This window comes from Fistularia commersonii, chromosome 15, assembly GCF_037954325.1.
Source record: "Fistularia commersonii isolate RoL2024-O1a breed Wild chromosome 15, RoL_Fcom_v1.0, whole genome shotgun sequence".
NCBI lineage: Eukaryota > Metazoa > Chordata > Actinopteri > Syngnathiformes > Fistulariidae > Fistularia > Fistularia commersonii.
In genome coordinates this window covers 18,417,501-18,435,126 of record NC_141298.1, presented here as the reverse complement: position 1 = coordinate 18,435,126, position 17,626 = coordinate 18,417,501, and the positions used below count along the sequence as shown (strand labels likewise).

At 58.4% G+C, this 17,626-nt stretch overlaps 4 protein-coding genes and 1 long non-coding RNA gene across 10 annotated transcripts in view; 2 read left to right on the top strand and 3 right to left on the bottom strand.

The window, feature by feature from the left end:
- arhgap32b (Rho GTPase activating protein 32b) overlaps positions 1-3,896 on the top strand; it is a 72,814-nt gene extending 68,918 nt beyond the window's left edge. For all 5 annotated transcript variants that reach the window (XM_086160173.1, XM_086160172.1, XM_086160171.1 and 2 more), the window contains one exon: positions 356-3,896. In XM_086160173.1, coding sequence (XP_086016299.1) covers positions 356-2,470 — 2,115 coding nt within the window. In that variant the 3' untranslated portion in view covers positions 2,471-3,896. The remainder of the gene's footprint in view (positions 1-355) is intronic.
- LOC147226742 (uncharacterized) lies at positions 1,716-5,716 on the bottom strand. The gene is made up of 2 exons (XR_015107174.1): positions 4,438-5,716; positions 1,716-4,338 (listed from the first exon to the last, which is right to left on the bottom strand). It is a non-coding gene; the product is annotated as an uncharacterized LOC147226742 (long non-coding RNA).
- Positions 5,717-5,950: 234 nt separating this feature from the next.
- On the top strand, positions 5,951-10,205 carry h3f3c (H3 histone, family 3C). Of its 2 annotated transcripts, none has more exons than XM_086160177.1 (4): positions 5,951-6,079; positions 7,746-7,889; positions 8,637-8,790; positions 8,908-10,205. In XM_086160177.1, exons 2-4 carry the CDS (start codon positions 7,762-7,764, stop codon positions 9,034-9,036), a joined length of 411 nt encoding a protein of 136 aa, XP_086016303.1. In that variant the 5' UTR covers positions 5,951-6,079; positions 7,746-7,761; the 3' UTR covers positions 9,037-10,205. The 2 variants fall into 2 exon arrangements, with proteins under 2 accessions (XP_086016303.1, XP_086016302.1); XM_086160176.1 differs by lacking the exon at positions 5,951-6,079 and adding an exon at positions 6,624-6,738.
- An 816-nt stretch (positions 10,206-11,021) lies between these two features.
- On the bottom strand, positions 11,022-12,054 carry LOC147226740 (uncharacterized). The gene is made up of 3 exons (XM_086160408.1): positions 11,720-12,054; positions 11,388-11,649; positions 11,022-11,312 (listed from the first exon to the last, which is right to left on the bottom strand). Exons 1-3 carry the CDS (start codon positions 12,052-12,054, stop codon positions 11,121-11,123), a joined length of 789 nt encoding a protein of 262 aa, XP_086016534.1. The 3' UTR covers positions 11,022-11,120.
- Positions 12,055-15,894: 3,840 nt separating this feature from the next.
- crx (cone-rod homeobox) overlaps positions 15,895-17,626 on the bottom strand; it is a 2,437-nt gene continuing 705 nt past the window's right edge. Inside the window, exons 2-3 of the mRNA XM_086160170.1 lie at positions 17,393-17,544; positions 15,895-17,237 (exon numbers count right to left, since the gene is read on the bottom strand). Of these exons, the coding sequence (XP_086016296.1) occupies positions 16,599-17,237; positions 17,393-17,544 (791 nt within the window). The 3' untranslated portion in view covers positions 15,895-16,598. The remainder of the gene's footprint in view (positions 17,238-17,392; positions 17,545-17,626) is intronic.

The following is a 17,626-nucleotide window of genomic DNA, read 5'->3' as shown; positions in this document are numbered from 1 at the left end:
GACGTCCGCTTGCCCAGACACTCCGACGCAGAGCAAACTCTGCCGCACCTGGGAGGACGTTCCGGAAAACGAGTCTCCTCGCTCTTTTATCACTTTTGGCCCCAGTCCTGGAGGACGTGCACAAATGTGCACGCTAAGGCACTAATAGGCTTGACTGATTCATCTAGTCTTGAATTCAGATCTGTAAGAAAAACATTATTTCTGCCAGAAGCACAGCAAAGGTACCCTGTCACAGTGTTAAAAAGTGTGGTCTGTGTGTGTGTGTGTGTGTGTGTGTGTGTGTGTGTGTGTCTGTGTGTCTGTGTGTGTCACAGCAGCGGCTCTCACATTGACACCCATCTTGTGTTTGTCTCAGATGGCGGCGGAGGATGGCGGGCCGACCCCGGTCCTCCCGAAGCCCTCGGAGCTGCAGCCTCCGGGCGCCCAGCGGCCCAGGAAGCAGGCGGTGTCCCTCCCCCACCCCCAGCCCGCCTCCAAGGCCAGCGCCAGGGTGGCGCCGACGCCGGCCGAGCCGGCGGAGAAGCCGTGGGAGGCCATAAAGCCGGTGCAGCCGTGCACGGAGTGGTCCAGGTACCGCGAGCACGGAGCCACGCCTCCGGTCCCTCCGGTCCGCACGCTCGAGAGCAAACTGGCGGCGGCGGCCCTCAGCCAGAGCGAGGCCTCGTACCACGTCCTGGCCGAGGGTCCCGCGGCGGGGCGCCCGGAGGAAGCTCCGCCCCCCCACCCTCTGTCTCCTCGTCGGTCCTCGGGCCACCAGCCCCCCTTCCTGTACCAAGCCAAAGGGGAGCCCGTTCCGATGGAGCCCCAGGCCGCCTCGTACTACCACCCCAGGCCGCAGGCGGCGCCGCACCACTGCCGGCCCGACGCCGGCCCCCCCCACTTCCCCTTCGCCTCCAAGTCGGAGCCTCAGATCCCTTACGGCGCCCGAGTCGACCACCGATACAGCACTTTAGGCCCCAGGTCCTACCACCACTCGGTGAAGTCCAGAGGGAGTCCCCACGGCGTGTACGCGGCGCCCGGCCCCGGGCCCCAGGGCTACGGCCACGAGCGGACGGCCGGCTACCCCACCATCCGACGGGTCCACTCCCTCCACGTCCCCTCCGCCATCCGCTCGGTCCCCATCCAAAGGACCGAGGTCCCTCCGGACGACATGTTCTTCTACCATCGGCCGGCGTACCCGTGCAAAGCCTACCCGCAGCCCCCCCAGCAGCCCCCCCAGCAGGCCTCCCAGGCCGACTACCACGTCACCCAGCTGCAGCCTTACTTTGAGAACGGACGCGTGCAGTACCGCTACAGTCCTTACTCCGGCTCGGGCCCCCTGGAGGCCCCGTTCTACGACATCGACCCGTACGGCACCGTCCGGGCGCGCCACTCCCACGCCTACGGGGGCCGAGACCCGGGCGCCGCGGGCGGCAGGCCGGGGGGGAAGGCCACCGGGTACCACTACCTCGCCCGCCACGTCCTCCCCCCCGGGAAGGAGCACAGCTTCGTGAGCAGGGACATGCCTCCGGGTCACGGCTCCAAGGAGCCGGCCGCCTACCTCTGCTGGGACCCCGAGGAGGCGGAGCGGCTGCGGATGCACTCCATCCGCAGGGAGAGCAGGGCCAGGCAGAAGGTCAAAGGTCCCGTCCTCTCGCAGTACGACAACATCGGCCTGTTCTCGCCCGACCCCTCGAGCTACGAGGCCTTGCATCTGCGCAGTAAGTCCGATCCGGGGAAGGCCGTGCCGGTCGCGGCCGAGAGCAAAGACGGGCGCTACCTCCCCAGACACATGGTGTCCGACCCCGACGTCCTCGTGTACATGGAGACCGACAAGCACGTCCGGGCCGGCGTCTCGGGCGACAAGGACGGGCCTTCCAAGCAGAGCGGCGCCAAGAAATGCCAGTCCTCCAACTCCCTCCCCGCCACCCTGAGCCACGGCCTCCCCCACGCGCAGGAGAGCTGCCGTCACGACGGCAAGCACGAGGCGGCCGAGGAGAAGGCGTGCGGCGACGGCGGACGCGCCAAGCACCGGCAGCAGGAGCTCCCCGGCAAGAGGGGCTTCCCGGCGCGCTTCGAGTGCCCGGACTCGGAGCTCCACCAGGGCAAAGGGAAAACGCCGGGCTACCACGGCCCCGAGGACCAGGCGTCGGCTCACAGGGAGTCGCTCCCCCGGGTCAAACCCGAGCGCTCGCACAGCCTCCGCGAGCAGCAGCCCTGCGGCCACGGCAAGGCCGAGCCGGACAGGGACTACTTCCACAAACACGGCGCCAAGACGGCGCAGTCCCACTACGACAACCTGGATGACTACCACCCAGTACCTCAGCCTCCGGCGCCTGTCCAGAAACGGGCCGGCCCCGGCCCGTACCCGGCCCCGGGATTCGCGGTGAGCCACGGCGGCCGGGCCTACTCCACGGCTCTGGGCCAGGGAGCCTTCATGCAGACTGAGCTGGCCCTCCAGAGGCCGGAGACGGAGATCCGCACGGAGTGAAGCGGCGCCGGGCGGCGTCCGGGAGAGACTCCACAGAGCCGTGGCCGAGCAGCCTCTGCGGGACAGCGGACTGTGGCATCGACGCTATTTTTGTTCCCGGGTATTTTTAACAAATTGTAAAGAAAATTGTAAGACTTTTTACAGAAAGTCCCTGAATGTGCCCTGAGCGTATTGTCCAGGAGGTCATTTTGCTGTGATTGATTTGGGACGGTCACAAATGTACACGCTAAGAAAGCCGTCAGGTACTTCACACAGGCACCCCAGAAATGTAAAGTGTAGTGTATGTGTGTGTGCGTATATATATATATATATATATATATATATATATATATATACACACACGCGCACACACACACACACACATATATACACTATACTGTATATACGAATAGAATCACTAGCAAAAGGGATCTTTAGTTGTATTTTTTCTAGGTGTGGCGCCGGGTCCGAGTATCAACTGGGATTACCGTTTGCATTTTAGAAATGCATGCACTCTTTGTCTTACAGAACACTTCTGTGTGCGTCACTGCTCCCCGGTGTCACAGCACAAGTCACGGGAGGAGGCCGTGCAGTGCCGAGGTCACCGCCGGCCGGCGCGCAGGTAGACGGAAAGGTCGGCGGGGCCCGGGTGAGGCGGCGACGCAGCCGGCGCGCGGTCGGCGGTCCGATTCCCTCTGACGCTGCCATTTTTATGTGACTTTGCTATCAGTGACTTCTAATGGAAGGTTTGGTACTTCATTGGAAGAGGGACCAAACACGCCGGCGCGGTTCTTGCACATACGGGACAATGACGGGAAGCTGGGTCGGTGCCTATCGTACCCTTAGATGAGTAAGAAGTTTATTTTTGTGTTCTTTCCTCCGTGTGTGAACTGGACCGACGGAATAAAGCTGGAAAGGGTTTCCTCTCAAACGACCCGTCGCTGCTTGACGTAGAAGAGCAACTTGGTGATGAGCCTTAAAGTTTAGTCCTTTCACATCACACAGGTGAGCGTCTCTGTCCGAGGCGGTCCTCCTGGCACTTCAGGTTTGCCCGCCGATCTCCACTCCGTGGCCACGCCGGTTCCCCGTGCAAACGCTGCGGAGGTGAAATGACGGTCGATGATCTCGGGGGGCCAGATGTTTTTGTCGAGGCTGGGATCCACTGTATAGTACGTCCCTCTGGTATTATACTACACGCCATTTGAGTTGATTATAATGGACGGGAAAACCACGCGTTCAATTTTGTATAACCCAGGTTGTTCTCTGTAACTGTTTAACTTCTCCAGTATATCGCTTGCAGGTCTCGATCCTCTTGCCTTACCTAAAGCCTCCTCCTTTTCAGCCGAGGCGTCCAAGTAAGGCTCTGTGTACTTGAATGTGAAAACTCTTGTCTCAAACTAGAGGTACCTAAAGTTAGATATGGAATAAAACTGTTCAGGAATAGCTCAAAGTACACTGTCTCTTTCCTGTGTGTGTGTGTGTGTGTTTCACACTGGCTCAGAGACAAACTTGTGCCACAGAAGTCATTTTGAAGGGCTGATAGTTGAGTGGTTTTAAAGGGGGGGTCGACCGGCTCGAGTCTTTCACCGTGTTATGTTTCTGCTGTCAGTCAGCTGAGAGCTCCAGAAGGTGTTCACGAAGGTGTCCTGTGGCTCCAGCACAGAGCGGCTGACCTGGACGTGACCTCTCCCGGAGCCCCGGGGAATCCCTGCGAAGGTTGTCGAGCGTTTACTCGGGACTGGAGAATAGATCGATTAGATTTGGTTTCAGAGGTCAGCGTCTCTGGCTCGGCAACACAAGAAGTGATGGCAACGTTCCCGGATTGACGTCGTCATGTTTCCGAACTCCACGCCGCCTCAGTGACACTTCCAGGGGACAGGGAGGTCTTCCTAACGTCAGACATTCAAACCCGGCAGGACGAACAAAGGTTAGAGAAGGAATGCGAGAGACGCGTTTTTCGACGTTCGATGAATTTCTTGAGACGCTACCTGAGTGTGATGACGTGTCTGCGACGGCGCGCTCATGCTTCCATCCGCTGTTTTCCTGCCGCTACAGAGAATGAGGCCCACCCTCTTGGCAGGTCTCATTTGCAACGCTGACTTCACCCCACAGGGGAAGTGAGCCAAATGATTTCCCTCCGGGGATCAATAAATGCTTTATTACGTTCGATCTCACTTGATGGGAAAAGGTATTAGGGTCCGTTCCCCTGAGGAGCCGTACGGCATTCACGCTTCTAGAGCCAAGGCATGAACTGTAGGAAATAAAAAAGGACTTGAGATATACTGGTAAAACCCAGTCTGAGACTTGATCTGCCAGACGTCCTGAGCTCATTGGAAACACCTGCTAAAACAATTCATCTTGATTTTGTCCAATAATTTCAGAAAAAGATGACATAGTTGAATGTAAGCCCTGTAACTGCAGCCTCTGAGTCTGTCACCATCTGCCCGCTGTCATAAACATTCATCCGTCTCCAGAAAGGGAAGGGAAAGTAGGTCACGAGTGGGCCCAGAGAGAGATGAGGCAACCACAGGACCGCTGCGCGTCAGAGAGATGTCCAAACACCAGGCTTTGCGCTGTTCGTTTTCCTCCTTTTCACCCGCGGCTCAAGGGTTTGCATGGCCTCTGGTCAGGATGACGGACAGCAGTTCATTCGGGTGACATACAGAAAACTGGCTCTTCAGAGAACCAAACATCTCCACACGCTGATCCCTGGGAGGTGATGGTCCGTTCCGGTGGACGCTGCCGGGCATGGGCCGCGGGTGGAGACGGAAATAATAACTCACCTCTTTTTACGGACACGCTTCATTGCGTTTCAGCTGTAACCTGACAAACGGGTGAGAGGATCTGAACCTCCGCTCGAGTACCACCTTCAAGACAAAGTTCTCCAGAAGCACTCAAAAGTGACACCTTTAAATACATTCATTATATGGAATCGTGAACGTCGTTCAACAGCTATTCTTGCAAAAAGGCTGCAATAATGCTAATGGTCAGCCATTTTCCTGGAGCTCCAGAGAAGGCCTGTTTCCAACCCCTCCTTGTGCTGCGGTAGGGGGATAAGTCAAACAGGGGAAGCATATAATAATAATAATTTATCCTTTATTAAACCCCGTGGGGAAATTGTTTCTCTGCAATGAAGCCATCATGGATGACCCGGGAGGCTCCCAGGGGAGCAGTTGGGGGTTCGGCGTGTTGCTCGAGAACACTTGGACACACTAGGGGGAGCCGGGGAATCCAACCAGGAACGTTCGGTTCCAAAGACGCCCCCCCATATGCTCTGTGATGATCTGTGAAGCCAACAGTAAACCGCTGAGAAGCGTTTCAAAGTCAGCGTTGGGTTCCCCAACTGCCCCTGAGCCTGCGGGGGAAGCAGACTGCAAGGTCCAGCGGGGGAAGCGTGACCTTGCAGGGAAAGGGGGAGCAGCAGTGCTGTGAAGGTCGACGTGTCACACAGAACGAGGTGGTTGATGTCAGATAGGGGAAGCGGGCCTCTGTGTGATGTAATACAGGGGAAGAAGAGTTTTGTGTGATGTCACAGGGGAAGAGAATGCTCGCTGGTTCCTCTGTTCTTCTGCAGACCTTCGTGGCTTCACTTAACGGAACAGAAGCAGGACCGGAGCTGCTGCTGCACAGGTGAACCCGACGGTTTCAACTGTTACAAGGGAACGCCCTATCAAATTGTGAAGGGAAAATACGGATTTAAAAGCCACGTGTTTCATTCTGGCCGTCCATCGACTCCACTTTTCGAATCGTTTAAAGCAGATTCGTTTGGTTCTGGATGAAAAAGCGCCTAGAGCGCCATGGCTTGACTTGGTAGTTCGCAGCCTTCGGGCGTGAGTCCCGGGTGGAAGCGGGCGGCGGGTCGCTAGCTCGGTTTGGTCTTGGGTGGTCGCTACCACGGCGTCCACCTCGGAGGGTCGCAAGGTGGGCGTCCGCCTCGGAGGGTCGTTAGCACGGCGTCCGCCTCGAAAGGGTGACAAGCACGGCGTCCGCATCGGAGGGTCGTAAGGAAGGCGTCCGCCGGGGAGCCGCTAACGCCGTGCTAGCGACCCGCCCAGGCGGACGCCTTCCTTGCGACCCTGTGCGCTGTTAGCTAGCTGTTAGCTGCTAACTGCTAGCTGTTAGCTGCTGCTGGACTCGGGCTTGTTTACAAACCCGCGCGGTGCATTGTGGGAGCCCATGATTGACAGGCCGCCATTTTGCTCCCGCTGCCTGTGCTTCCATTGTGTGGGGATAGTAAATATCGGACTCCGCCGCTCAGCAGCGAAGAGAAGGCGCTCGGAAAAACCGTGGTGAGTCGCCGCGGCGCCGCGCTCTTGGAGGCGGGGAGCCGCGCCGGCCGTCTGCCCACCAACACGACGCGTGTAAAGTAGTTTTTGGGTGGGAATCGTCGGGTTTCTCGGGGGAAGAGGCAGCCGCGGCATCGAGCGGCTTTTCACTCGCGCCGCCGATTAATTCCAGCCGGTTTTCCACTGTCGGCCCCGTTTCCCACCTCAGGGAAGCTGCTTGGGAAGCGACGGGAGTCCCGCGCGTCCCGTCGGCGGTCTTACGCGGGCCGTCGGGGGCTTTCGGCGGGGCTTTCGGGGGAGAAGCGGCTCCGGGTCGCGTCCCGCTCAACGCTTAGATTCTGGTGAGTTCACCGAGTCCGCGGCCATCGGCCTGCGCCAAGGGGCGGGGCCAGATCCGCCCGCCCCGCCCACAAATGTGACAGACCGACAGCGCATTGGTCCTGGATCGGAGCGAGGATGCCGCCGATTGGTGCCTTTCTCCACGATGACGTGCCTCCCGCCCTGATTGGTCCCGGCGGGAGCCCGGCGCGGGCCGATTGGCTCGGAGCGCCGGGAGAGCGCAGCTGCCGAGCCGGGGAAAGTTTCCCCGTGGGAGCGCGGAGGAAAACACAAATAAGAAAAGCAAAACACGCCGCTGACGTGGGACGACGGACATCCGTGGTTCTACGTCATTACGTCACACCTCTGGGTCCCGCGCGGGTGCACGTCATCGCGGGTGCATGTCGAAGGCGCGCACGATGAGTCGTGAAGACGAGAAGAGCTGGAGTCAACGTCCCGCAACGTCCCGCCTTCCCTCGCATTGCAAATTCAACCCGTCCCGGGTTTCTCGTTGTGTTTCTGATCCAAAATGTTGATTTGGAGTTGAAGGTCGCCAGCCTCTGACCCCTGACCCCCTGACCCCTGCACTGGGGGCAGATGAACACCTGGTGCTTGCAGCCTCCCTTTGTTTACCTGCTGCAGAGTAGTTTGTATAACACATGCAAACCCTGTCCTCCCATTCTCCCCCTCAGGTGATTCTTCGTCGTGATGGCTCGTACCAAGCAGACCGCTCGTAAGTCCACCGGAGGAAAGGCTCCTCGCAAGCAGCTCGCCACCAAGGCTGCCCGCAAGAGCGCCCCCTCCACCGGGGGGGTGAAGAAGCCTCATCGTTACAGGTACCAGAGGACCGGGGACGCTCACGGGGATCATGACCCGCTTTATGGGCCGGCCCGACTTGTCCGGTGGCGGAGACCTGAGGAGGTCGAGGATATTCATATTAGATTGGGGAAGATGAGACATCGGGAATCTGTCTTTTTCCACACTTTCCTGCATTTATCTCCTTTTCATTCTGGTCCGAATGACATTAAAGATCCTCACGCAAATTGTAATATTCAGTTTGAGGAGAGATGTCAGCCTGGATGCGGAGCTGCCGCCGGGCCGGAGCCGGAGATTGTCAGACCCTGAGTCCTTGTCCCTTGTCAGGCCAAGCGGATGCGAGGAAAGTTTTTTATGAATGTGGAACGAAACCCTGGCGTGCTGCGCTCCGTGGCCGAGGTCTGGAGTAAATAACGGTCTCTGTGGGTCTGGAGGAGTCTGTGGCGAGAGGGGGAATCTCGGGGTCTTGTTGACTAACTGCTTTTCCATCATAGCTAACAGACATCTTGGAGGCACCTCAGAGCTTCTGACCCCACCTGACCCAACCTGACCCAACCTCCCCAAGAAGGAACACTGGGCCTCTAGCATTTAAAAAAAAATCACCATGTGTCTTGCTGTGAGAAACTGCTGCCTGCTGTAGATCCTGCTTGCTGGTGTGTTTAGTAGCCTGTGTATTGACCTTCTGCTCGTGTGTGTGTGTGTGTGTGTGTGTGTGTGTGTGTGTGTGTGTGTGTGTGTGTGTGTGTGTGTGTGTGTGCCTGCTGCAGGCCCGGCACCGTGGCTCTGAGAGAGATCCGTCGGTACCAGAAGTCCACTGAGCTGCTGATCCGCAAGCTGCCCTTCCAGCGCCTGGTGAGAGAGATCGCCCAGGACTTCAAGACTGACCTGCGTTTCCAGAGCGCTGCCATTGGTGCCCTGCAGGTGTGTGTGAATATCTTTTAAGTTTCCCCTGCAGGTGTGTGTGAATATCTTTTAAGTTTCTCCTGCAGGTGTGCGGTGTGTGAATATCTTACGGTTCCCTCTGATGTGTGTCTGCAGGAGGCCAGCGAGGCGTACCTGGTGGGCCTGTTTGAGGACACCAACCTGTGCGCCATCCACGCCAAGCGTGTCACCATCATGCCCAAAGACATCCAGCTGGCCCGCCGAATCCGTGGAGAGCGCGCCTAGATGCCTCTTCAGCCTCCTCAGCCTCTCCTCTGTCCTGTTATTCTTCACCCTGCCCCCCCTGCACTCCCCACTCCCCCCCCACGTACCCAGCCTGCCCAGCTTCTCAGTAGACTTTAGAGTAATCTTGATAATGAAGAGATAGACATATGTCAAAGTCTGGTTTCTCAGAGGTTTGTGTCCCGTCTCCACCAAATGTTTTTAGGGTACCCTTTTGTGCGCGTGGAAAGTTTGGAAGATCACGCACGCGGCCGTGTCAGCGCGAAGCCCGCCTGTGAGCCGGAGGCCTGCGGGTGCTCTGGGGTGGAGGCGGACGGAGGCGAAGCACACGGAGCCGCGGCCCGGAGGCTAGTCTGCTTAAGGGGAGCTGCAACTTCCACAGCAGGGTGCTATTGAAACTAGTCCCCGAGACCTCTGCTCCGGCTCAGCTCTCCCCGCCTCCGCCCGTCAGAGCACACGCATGCACGCACACACACACACACACACACACACACACACACACACACGCGCTTGCGCACACTCACACCCGTGTGCCGCCCAGGGAGGCGCCTGTCCGTCGTCCTGTGCACGCGTGTGACCTCTGAGCTTCCATACAAGCTGTACGCCAACAACAACCTCTTCAGAATCCTGACAATAGGTGTGGATATGGAGTTTTTTTGGTTTGTTTTTTACACTTGCAAAAATTCACACCACTTGGGTCACTAAAATAGGAGAAAACACAGCTGGTGTTGTCGATATTGTGCGTTCAGTCGTTTTCCTTTCCACAGTGATCTGATTTGAAACCGAAAATCAGGAAGGGCTTGTCTCTTTTCCCAGAGAGCGTGTGTTCCGGCGGCGGCCGCGGGGAGGCGCTGTTGCACCATCTCACCGAGTCACTTCACGGCGGCTCGGACATCCGGCCTCCGTGTCCCTTGTGTTCACCCGTAGGCGCTAGACCCGTTTAGACCGGCGCTAGAGCGACAGTTAGACCTGCATGTCCGTGTCTCCTGCACTCTGTAGATCTGAGCTTGTAATTGTTTCTTTCTCAAAATTTGTGATACACAATATAACCTCATATTTGTTTTCTTTTATATTTTTCGTATTCCTCAAGATTTTCAGACGTATGAATAAGCTGATCTTTGTATTTTCCAAATTTCTCATATTATGGTAGTAATAAATAGGTGTGAAAAACACGCCGGGCTTTGTGTGCTCCTTGGCTGTCCACGATGCGCCGAAAAAACGGCAAAAAAGAATGAAACGGCAGCTTTCTCCACTCCGCCGCCCAGACGGGCATCCTGGAGGCCTCCTGAAAGTCCCGACGGCTTTGCAGGATCTAAGCGACCTCTCCAGACAGCAGACCTTCTGCTGCTTGCTGTTCTGCTTCTGGCGTCCTCGAAGATGTTTGTGTGAGGCCCTAACTTCACCTTTTAAAATACGTAGTTCATGGATGGGCCAGACGTGGGCTCATGGATGGGCTCAAATCGCGCGGCCGTGCGCGTCAGCTCCGCCCACATCTGTGCACGCCCACAAACAGGAAGTTCGACATTGTGTGCCGTGCATGTGGCCGTTCCTCCCCCAGAAGAGCTGTAGACCAGATGGTTCTCGGAGACCCTCCTGGAGACGCTGGAGTTCGTGTTGTTGCTCGCGAGCGGTCGCCGCTTCTCTTCCCATTGTCGTCCTGAAAAAGCGTCAAAGAATCTTCCAGCCGTTTCTTTCCTGTCCCGGTCGGCCGTTCAGCTGCCGCCAGCGCGCAGGCCTTCTCCTCACACCTGTGAGTGTTTGACCTCCTTTGTGCCGCTGCTCATCTTCATCCTCATCTTCTCCCTCCATTTTGCGACACTTTAATTGTCAAGTTTTTGGGCGACGCTTAGAAAGAGACGACGATTCATCAGACGAAATTGATTTTAATTTACATACAATTAATTTCTCCCGTTGGACTCCTGAGTTGATTCCTCCAGCCTTCTTCTCCTGCTGCAGTCACTTCCTGCCAGGTGGAGGTGCGTCTCCGTCTCCTCCCTGAAACCCACCAACTTTAGCTTTAGAAGTCACTTGGCTTGCAGAGGATGTTCTGCTGAGGAGCGCGACACCTGCTGGATAACTTCCAGAACTCAACATTCAGGAGTAAAGGCGACGGTCGGGACGAAGAGGCCGTGCGGACGGTGTATCACCGACCCGCGGCGTCCATCTCGGGATTCCGACATCTCCGCTTCCTCCCCCCGTGTTCCCTCCTGCTGGCGGAGGTCGGCCGGGTCCGAGATGTGTCTCGAGCTCCAGGGGTTTGCCTGCAGGCCGGACTCCGCCTGAGAGACAGAGGAGGAGGATGAACCCGACCGTCCGAGGAGGCGTCCTCACCCGCTCCGCCGCTCCTCCCTCACCTGCAGGAGCTCCGCCGGGCGGAGATGCCAGACCTCGGCGAAGTCGCGGTGGCCGGGCGGGAGGTCCGGGGGCCGCGGGCCAGGTTCCTCGTCCGCCTCCGGCACCTGACCGGCACAGAAGGGCCGTGAGAACTTTTCTCCGGCGTTCGGACGAGGAGACGGAGGCGCGGGCGCCTTCACCTCTGGCCGGCGACCCTCCGAGCTGTCGGGCGGAGGAGGCGGACGGCGCCGTCTGGGTGGCGGAGCTCCTCCCGTCTGGAAGCTGCGGGGGACGTAAGAAAAGGGTCGGTCGCGGAAAGCGACGGGCGAATGTTTAAGGACGGACCTCTTACGGAGGAGGAGGCCAGGAAAGGTGGGCGGGCGTGGCGGCGGGGATGGCGTGGGGAACTTCGGGGAGCAGCCAGGTCAGAGGCGGCGGCCGCTTGGACACGAACTTCATGGGGCCGCGGGAGGGCGGCCGGAACCCGGGGCAGGAAGCCGCTCCGGACCGGCCGGGGCGGGTGCAGGGCGGGAGAGGGTTCCTCGGAGAACGGGGACGCCAGACGGACCTCCGTCTCGGCCGCGCCGCCTCCGCGGACGGGGGACGAGCCGCGGCCGGAGGGGCGAAGAGGCTCTGCTGGACCTGCATCTGGGGCCGCACCGTCGGCCAGGAGGGTCCCCAGGACATCTGGCTAGCCGGGCCGGAGAGTGGATCCGCTACAGTGACACACAGCACCAAGCCATGACCACGAGACACCCCGTAATGACTTAATGATTACGTTCAAATGCATTGGCGGCCCGGGGGACGCGGTCGACCTGTGAAGTCCACGGGGGAACTTTGAATCCCGGAGACGAAACGTTCCAACCCAGAAACCGACGGCCCCGGGCCGCCATCTTGGCTCAGCCTCCTGACGGTTGGCACGCGTTAATGTCGTTGGGAAAAAAAAGATAAGCCGTAGTTGTACAGGTGTTTTGCTTGGAAAACACAACGGCACGAGAATGGAAATCGATCACGAGTCGTCCGGAGAAATGCTTCGCGTTCTTCGAGACGTCGCCTGTAGCAACTGGGAAACGCACGCTCCGCTTTGAGAGTTGCTCGTTTGAAAAACCTTCTTCATCGGCAAACTTTTTTCAGAAAGCGGCTCATTTGTCGTTCGGCGTCCCTGTGTGATCGTTGGTCTTCGAGGCCGAACGACCTCCACCCGCAGCCTTCACCGTGAGGTCACCTCTAACGGGAGAAAACGACCTTCCGGGGGTTTTACCTTCTGCTGTGGCCCTCTGACGCCAGTTTGCACCCAGAGACATGAGAAAGCGCCTGCTCCTCCTCTAGTCTCCTCTAGTCTCCTCCAGCCTCCATCGCCGTTGGTCCGTCCCTCCCTCTTTGCTGTGGAGATGATGCGCCGCCAACACAAGTAAGGAGAACCTTCCAACAGTTGCTTTGAAGCCCGTTGCCTAGCAACAGGCGGCGTTTCCGCCCGAACACGGTAACGGTCTTGTTTGCTCAAATGATCGGTTTCCTTCCGTTTGATCAATAAGATGATGAACCAAGAAGTAGATGTGTTTTGGGGGAATATCGGTTTGATCACCGATCAACTTTGATAGCGTCGTGTTTTCGAGCAGCGAGCCTTGCGATTCCTCTACCGGCCACTAGATGGCGCCACTGGGCCCAAACAGTCCACATCCGGAGGAAGTGAGTCCTTATAAGGTAAAGGTTTGATCGCAGGATGATTGGATATTAGAGGAATGATTGTTCTGTATTGTTTTGATCAACACATGAGCAGAAGTATAAATTACATTTTAAAAATGTGTGTTTCTGTTTTGCATTTCAAAATCCGACCCTGGGTGTTTTACTCTTGCCTGAGATCACACCAGTGGGAAAACTGGAAACATCTCTGTTGAAACCAGAGCAGTGAGGGGGGTCGGGAATGGCCGTTTTTTGGGGTTAAACCCTGAAACGACCAAGGCCACTTCCTGCGACGCGTCAGAGGTCGACTCCAAATATGTTCACCTCGGGGTCGTTGTCGTATTTAATGTGGACAAAGTGGCTTTGTATATAGTGCCGGCCGTATTGTAAGAATAGTGTCGGCGGCCCGTCTGGTGACGCGCTGATCCTCCTCCAAAGAAGTGGAGTTGCGGGACGAAGCGAGCGACGGCTCGTCTCAAACACACCGATCGTTATGGAACGAAAGATGAATTCGATTTCCAGCTGATCCGTATTTGTGCGAAGGAAAACCCGTGTGAGGAAGCGAACGTTCCCGATGACCGTCGCTGATGGAAACAGCCGAGGGCCACCTTTCCGTTTGGGCCGCGGGTGTGAAGTTATCCGCCTTTCTCTTGTGTTCGCCTCCACTTTACAATGGTTCGGTGGTTCAGATCGAATTCACGGACAGACAGATTCCTTCCAGGGGGGAAGGGATTTCAGCACACGACGGAAGGCATATTTTATAAATCCTACTTTCAAACGTGGTCTTTCTTACACTTTTCAAAAAGGCAGTAGTTTAGTGGCGCACGGTTTTATTTTGAGTCGAGGCCTCGGGTTCGTGGAAGCCAGACGAACGGGTGTTTCTCGCCATCTCGTGGCGGCGCTGCGCCGGTGAAGCCCGACCTCCCGCCGTCCAACGAGCGACCGATGGGACGCAGGAGGGATCAGGGAGGGATGAGACGGCGCGGGACGAGTGTGTTCTTCAAATGTCAGACTCAAACAACACCTCCGAATATTCTTCTTATTTTATTGGTACAGCATCAAGATAAAGGGAAAGTCTGAACCACGTCTAGATGCCTGGAAGCGGCCGTTGGTGAAGCCGGGCGCCGTCACGGCTGATCCGATGAGGATCTGAAGCGTCCTCGCGGATGCTCTCCTCGCCGCCCGGGATGGAGCCTGCAGGCCTCCTCAGCAGGAGACGGCAGCGCTCGGCCCTAGCGGCCCTAGTGGCTCTAGCGGGGTGCGAAGCGCGCGGAAAAAAAAAAACACATCGCAAAACAAATAGACGTGGTGTGAGAAGAGTGGGAACCAGTTTGGGGGGATTATTAGCTATATGACATTCAAACAACTGCAAATATTCATGTCATCTAAAGACTCCTGTCGGACCTCCGCGCCTCAGGAGGGGAACCCGAGGAACCCCAGACCCGACCTCCGGGCCTCAGATCCAGACCCGGGACGAGGACAGACCCGGGTCGGATCGGAACCCACGCAAAGGCTGGTCTGTCCGACTGTCAGTGGGTCTTCGGGAGCCGATCTCAGCGGCCCTTTGGGGGGCGGCAGGACCGAGACGGTTCAGCTCCCGTTCCTCTTCACAAGAGGCGGAGGAGCGGCAGGGCGCTCTCAAACATGACTATTGTCTACACATTTGGTCTTCTCTCTATGACAATAATAATAATAATAATAATAATAATAATAATAATAACGGATATGTGTCTTTTCAAACAAAGCCTGTTTTTCTAACTGTCGGTTCCTCCGAGGGACAGGAAGTCAGTGTGCATAAGGGGAAAGTGTGCCCTCAGACATTGTCTTAGGGAGATGTTGCGTCTGATGGATGACAGAACTACGTTTTTTCCGTTTTCTGTCTGTTTGTCTTCGATCCGCTCGACTGCTTGTTGCCTGTGTGGTTAAACGTTGGCAGAAAGAGATTAGAAAAAGCCCGGCTCCCCCCGCGGAGCCGCCGGAGGACGACGGTTCTCCGCCCCCGAGCCGAGGAGTCGCCCGGCACGACCGCCGGTGGCAGAGTTTGGCGGTCCTGCCGTTCCCGGAAGAAACCTTCTTTCCAGGCCGGCCGCCCACCTTCCTCCTCCTCCATCCACCTTCCTCCATCCACCTTCCTCCTCCTCCTCCTCCTCCTCCTCCTCCTCCTCCTCCGGCCGCGTGCCGGCTTTTTCCGCCTGACGTTCACGGTCCTCAAGGTCTGCCGGCCTCCATCCCCCATCACATCTGCTCCTCCCAGGGATTACAGGACAAATGTCTGGGGGAGGAGGGGGGGGGATTACCGGCTCTGCACCCTCCGTGAGGTTAACCAATCAGAGTGTGCATATTCAGGGATTAACCAATCAGGAGGGGGAGAGGGAGGGCCGAGGGATTAGAGCTGAGCAGAGCAGGATTAGGACGGTGCCGAGTGCAAAAAAAGCTCCCCGCCTCCGCCTCCGCCTCGGCCCGGCCCGGCCCGGCCTGCTGCCCCGGCCCGGCCTGCTGCCCCGGCCCGGCTGCTGCCCCCCCACAGATAAACCTTTCCTCACAACAAGGATTTCCCATCGTTCCCGTCGCAGGACGAGGCAGGAAACGCTGGCATTCCCAAAGCAGAGCCGCACGGCGCTGACACACTGAAGGGCCGCAAGCAAGAACCCGGACCAGACGGGACGTTTCCTGCGGCGACCTGAGCCGGAGCCCCGACACACAAGCACACACAGCGGGGTCGGGTGTGCATGTGTGTGTGAGAGGGTGTGTGTGTCACTAATCGGGTCGTTTTAGGATTATGAGCCGGAACAAGGAGGGTTTTTTGTGGGTGGGTGGGAGGGAAACCACTCCGGGGACAGCAAGACGGGTGTTTTTTGGGGGGGCAAGGGGGGCAAGGGGGGGGCAGGGTGACAGGTTTTTGAGACGGGAGGCTGAAACCATGGGAGGAGAAATGCGTCGGAGCTGAACTACAGAGACAGAATGAGGAAGGAGACAAAGAGAGATAAAATGGGGGGAAGGAAGGAGGGAAAGAAGGAAGGAGGGAAAGAAGGAAGGAGGGAAGGGGTGGAAGAAGGTATGGGGGGGCAATAATCCCAACTAATTCACTTAGGGCATTGCTGAAGGGAGGCTAAGAGGATTGGGACGCTCCCACAATCAGATCAGCTAAAATAACCAAGACGGAGGGCGGGTCACATGACCCGGTCCGGACCCGCGCCCCGCTTGGACCTGGACCCGACCCGGCCAGGACTGCACCTCACCAGGACCGGGTCTGGACCGGGCCCGCTCCGTGTTCACACCGGGGGGGACGGGGGGGGGGCACTAACACTGAACGCTAGAAGAAACCAAATCACACATTTTCAACTCAAAAACTCAAAGAAACATCTGAACGAAGCCAAAGCCCGCAGGAGAAGGTCTACTGGGCCCGGAGGAGACCGCCGGGGGCGCCGCTCTCGCTCGGCCCGGCGAGGAAGACGCCCGGCGCTCGGCCTCCTTGGGCGGACGCGTCTCCGGACGTGGTCTCGGGCCAGCGGAGACAAACTGGACGGACCCCCGAGAGCCCCGGCTCTCTAGAGCACCTGGAACTTCCAGGAGTTCTGGTCCTTGTGGTCCAGGCAGTCCATGGCGGCGAAGCCCAGCTTCCAGGCCTGCTGGTCCTTGTAGTCCAGGCAGTCGACCGAGGTGAAGCCCAGGGAGGAGGCGGTGCTGTAGCCCTGCGAGGACAGCGAGGCGGGGGACTGGCTCAGCGAGCCCCCCATGGAGGGCACGGTGATGGGGCTGAGGGCGCCGCCGGTGCCCGACAGCTGCGAGTGCATGGGGGACAGGTAGGCGCCGCAGTCCAGGCCCGTGAAGTAGGAGGTGGTGCTGGCGTAGCCCTGGCCGTAGGCCGGCGGCTGGCCGTAGCCCAGCGGGTACGGGGACGGCCTCTGCATGCAGGGCACGGCGGAGGAGGCCAGCGGGTCGGGGAGCGGCGAGATGGCCGGGCTCCAGATGGACACCGCCGCGCCGCCGCCCGCCGGCCCGGGAGCCAGGGCCGAGCCCGGCTGGCCCGAGGACGGGCTGTACGAGCCCGGAGGGTTGGCGGCCGGGTCGGGGACGCCGGGCTCCTGCGGCGGGGAGGCCTTCTTCTTGGGGGGCCGCGGCTTGGACTGACCGCTGCTCTGCTGCTGCTGCTGGCGGCACTTGGCACGGCGGTTCTTGAACCAGACCTGGAGACGGGCGGCGGAATATTAGGAACACGTCGCCAAGGCGTCGTCTACGTCGCCCCGATATTGCCGGGAAGCCCCCTCCCCCCGTTGGACCGTGGAGACCCCGCACCCGCACCCTGCACCCCCACCCCGGCGGGCCCGGGACGCCCCCCCACCTGCACACGAGACTCCGGCAGGTTGATCTTCAGCGCCACCTCCTCCCGCATGAAGATGTCTGGGTAGCGGGTCTTGGAGAACAGAGCCTCCAGGATGTCCAGCTGGGTCCGGGTGAAGGTGGTGCGCTCCCGACGCTGCTTTCTGGGCGTGGCTGCATGCACACACACACACACACACAATTAGAATACTGTCAGTGATACAGAGGTCACAAAGAGTAGAACTTGGTGGACCTC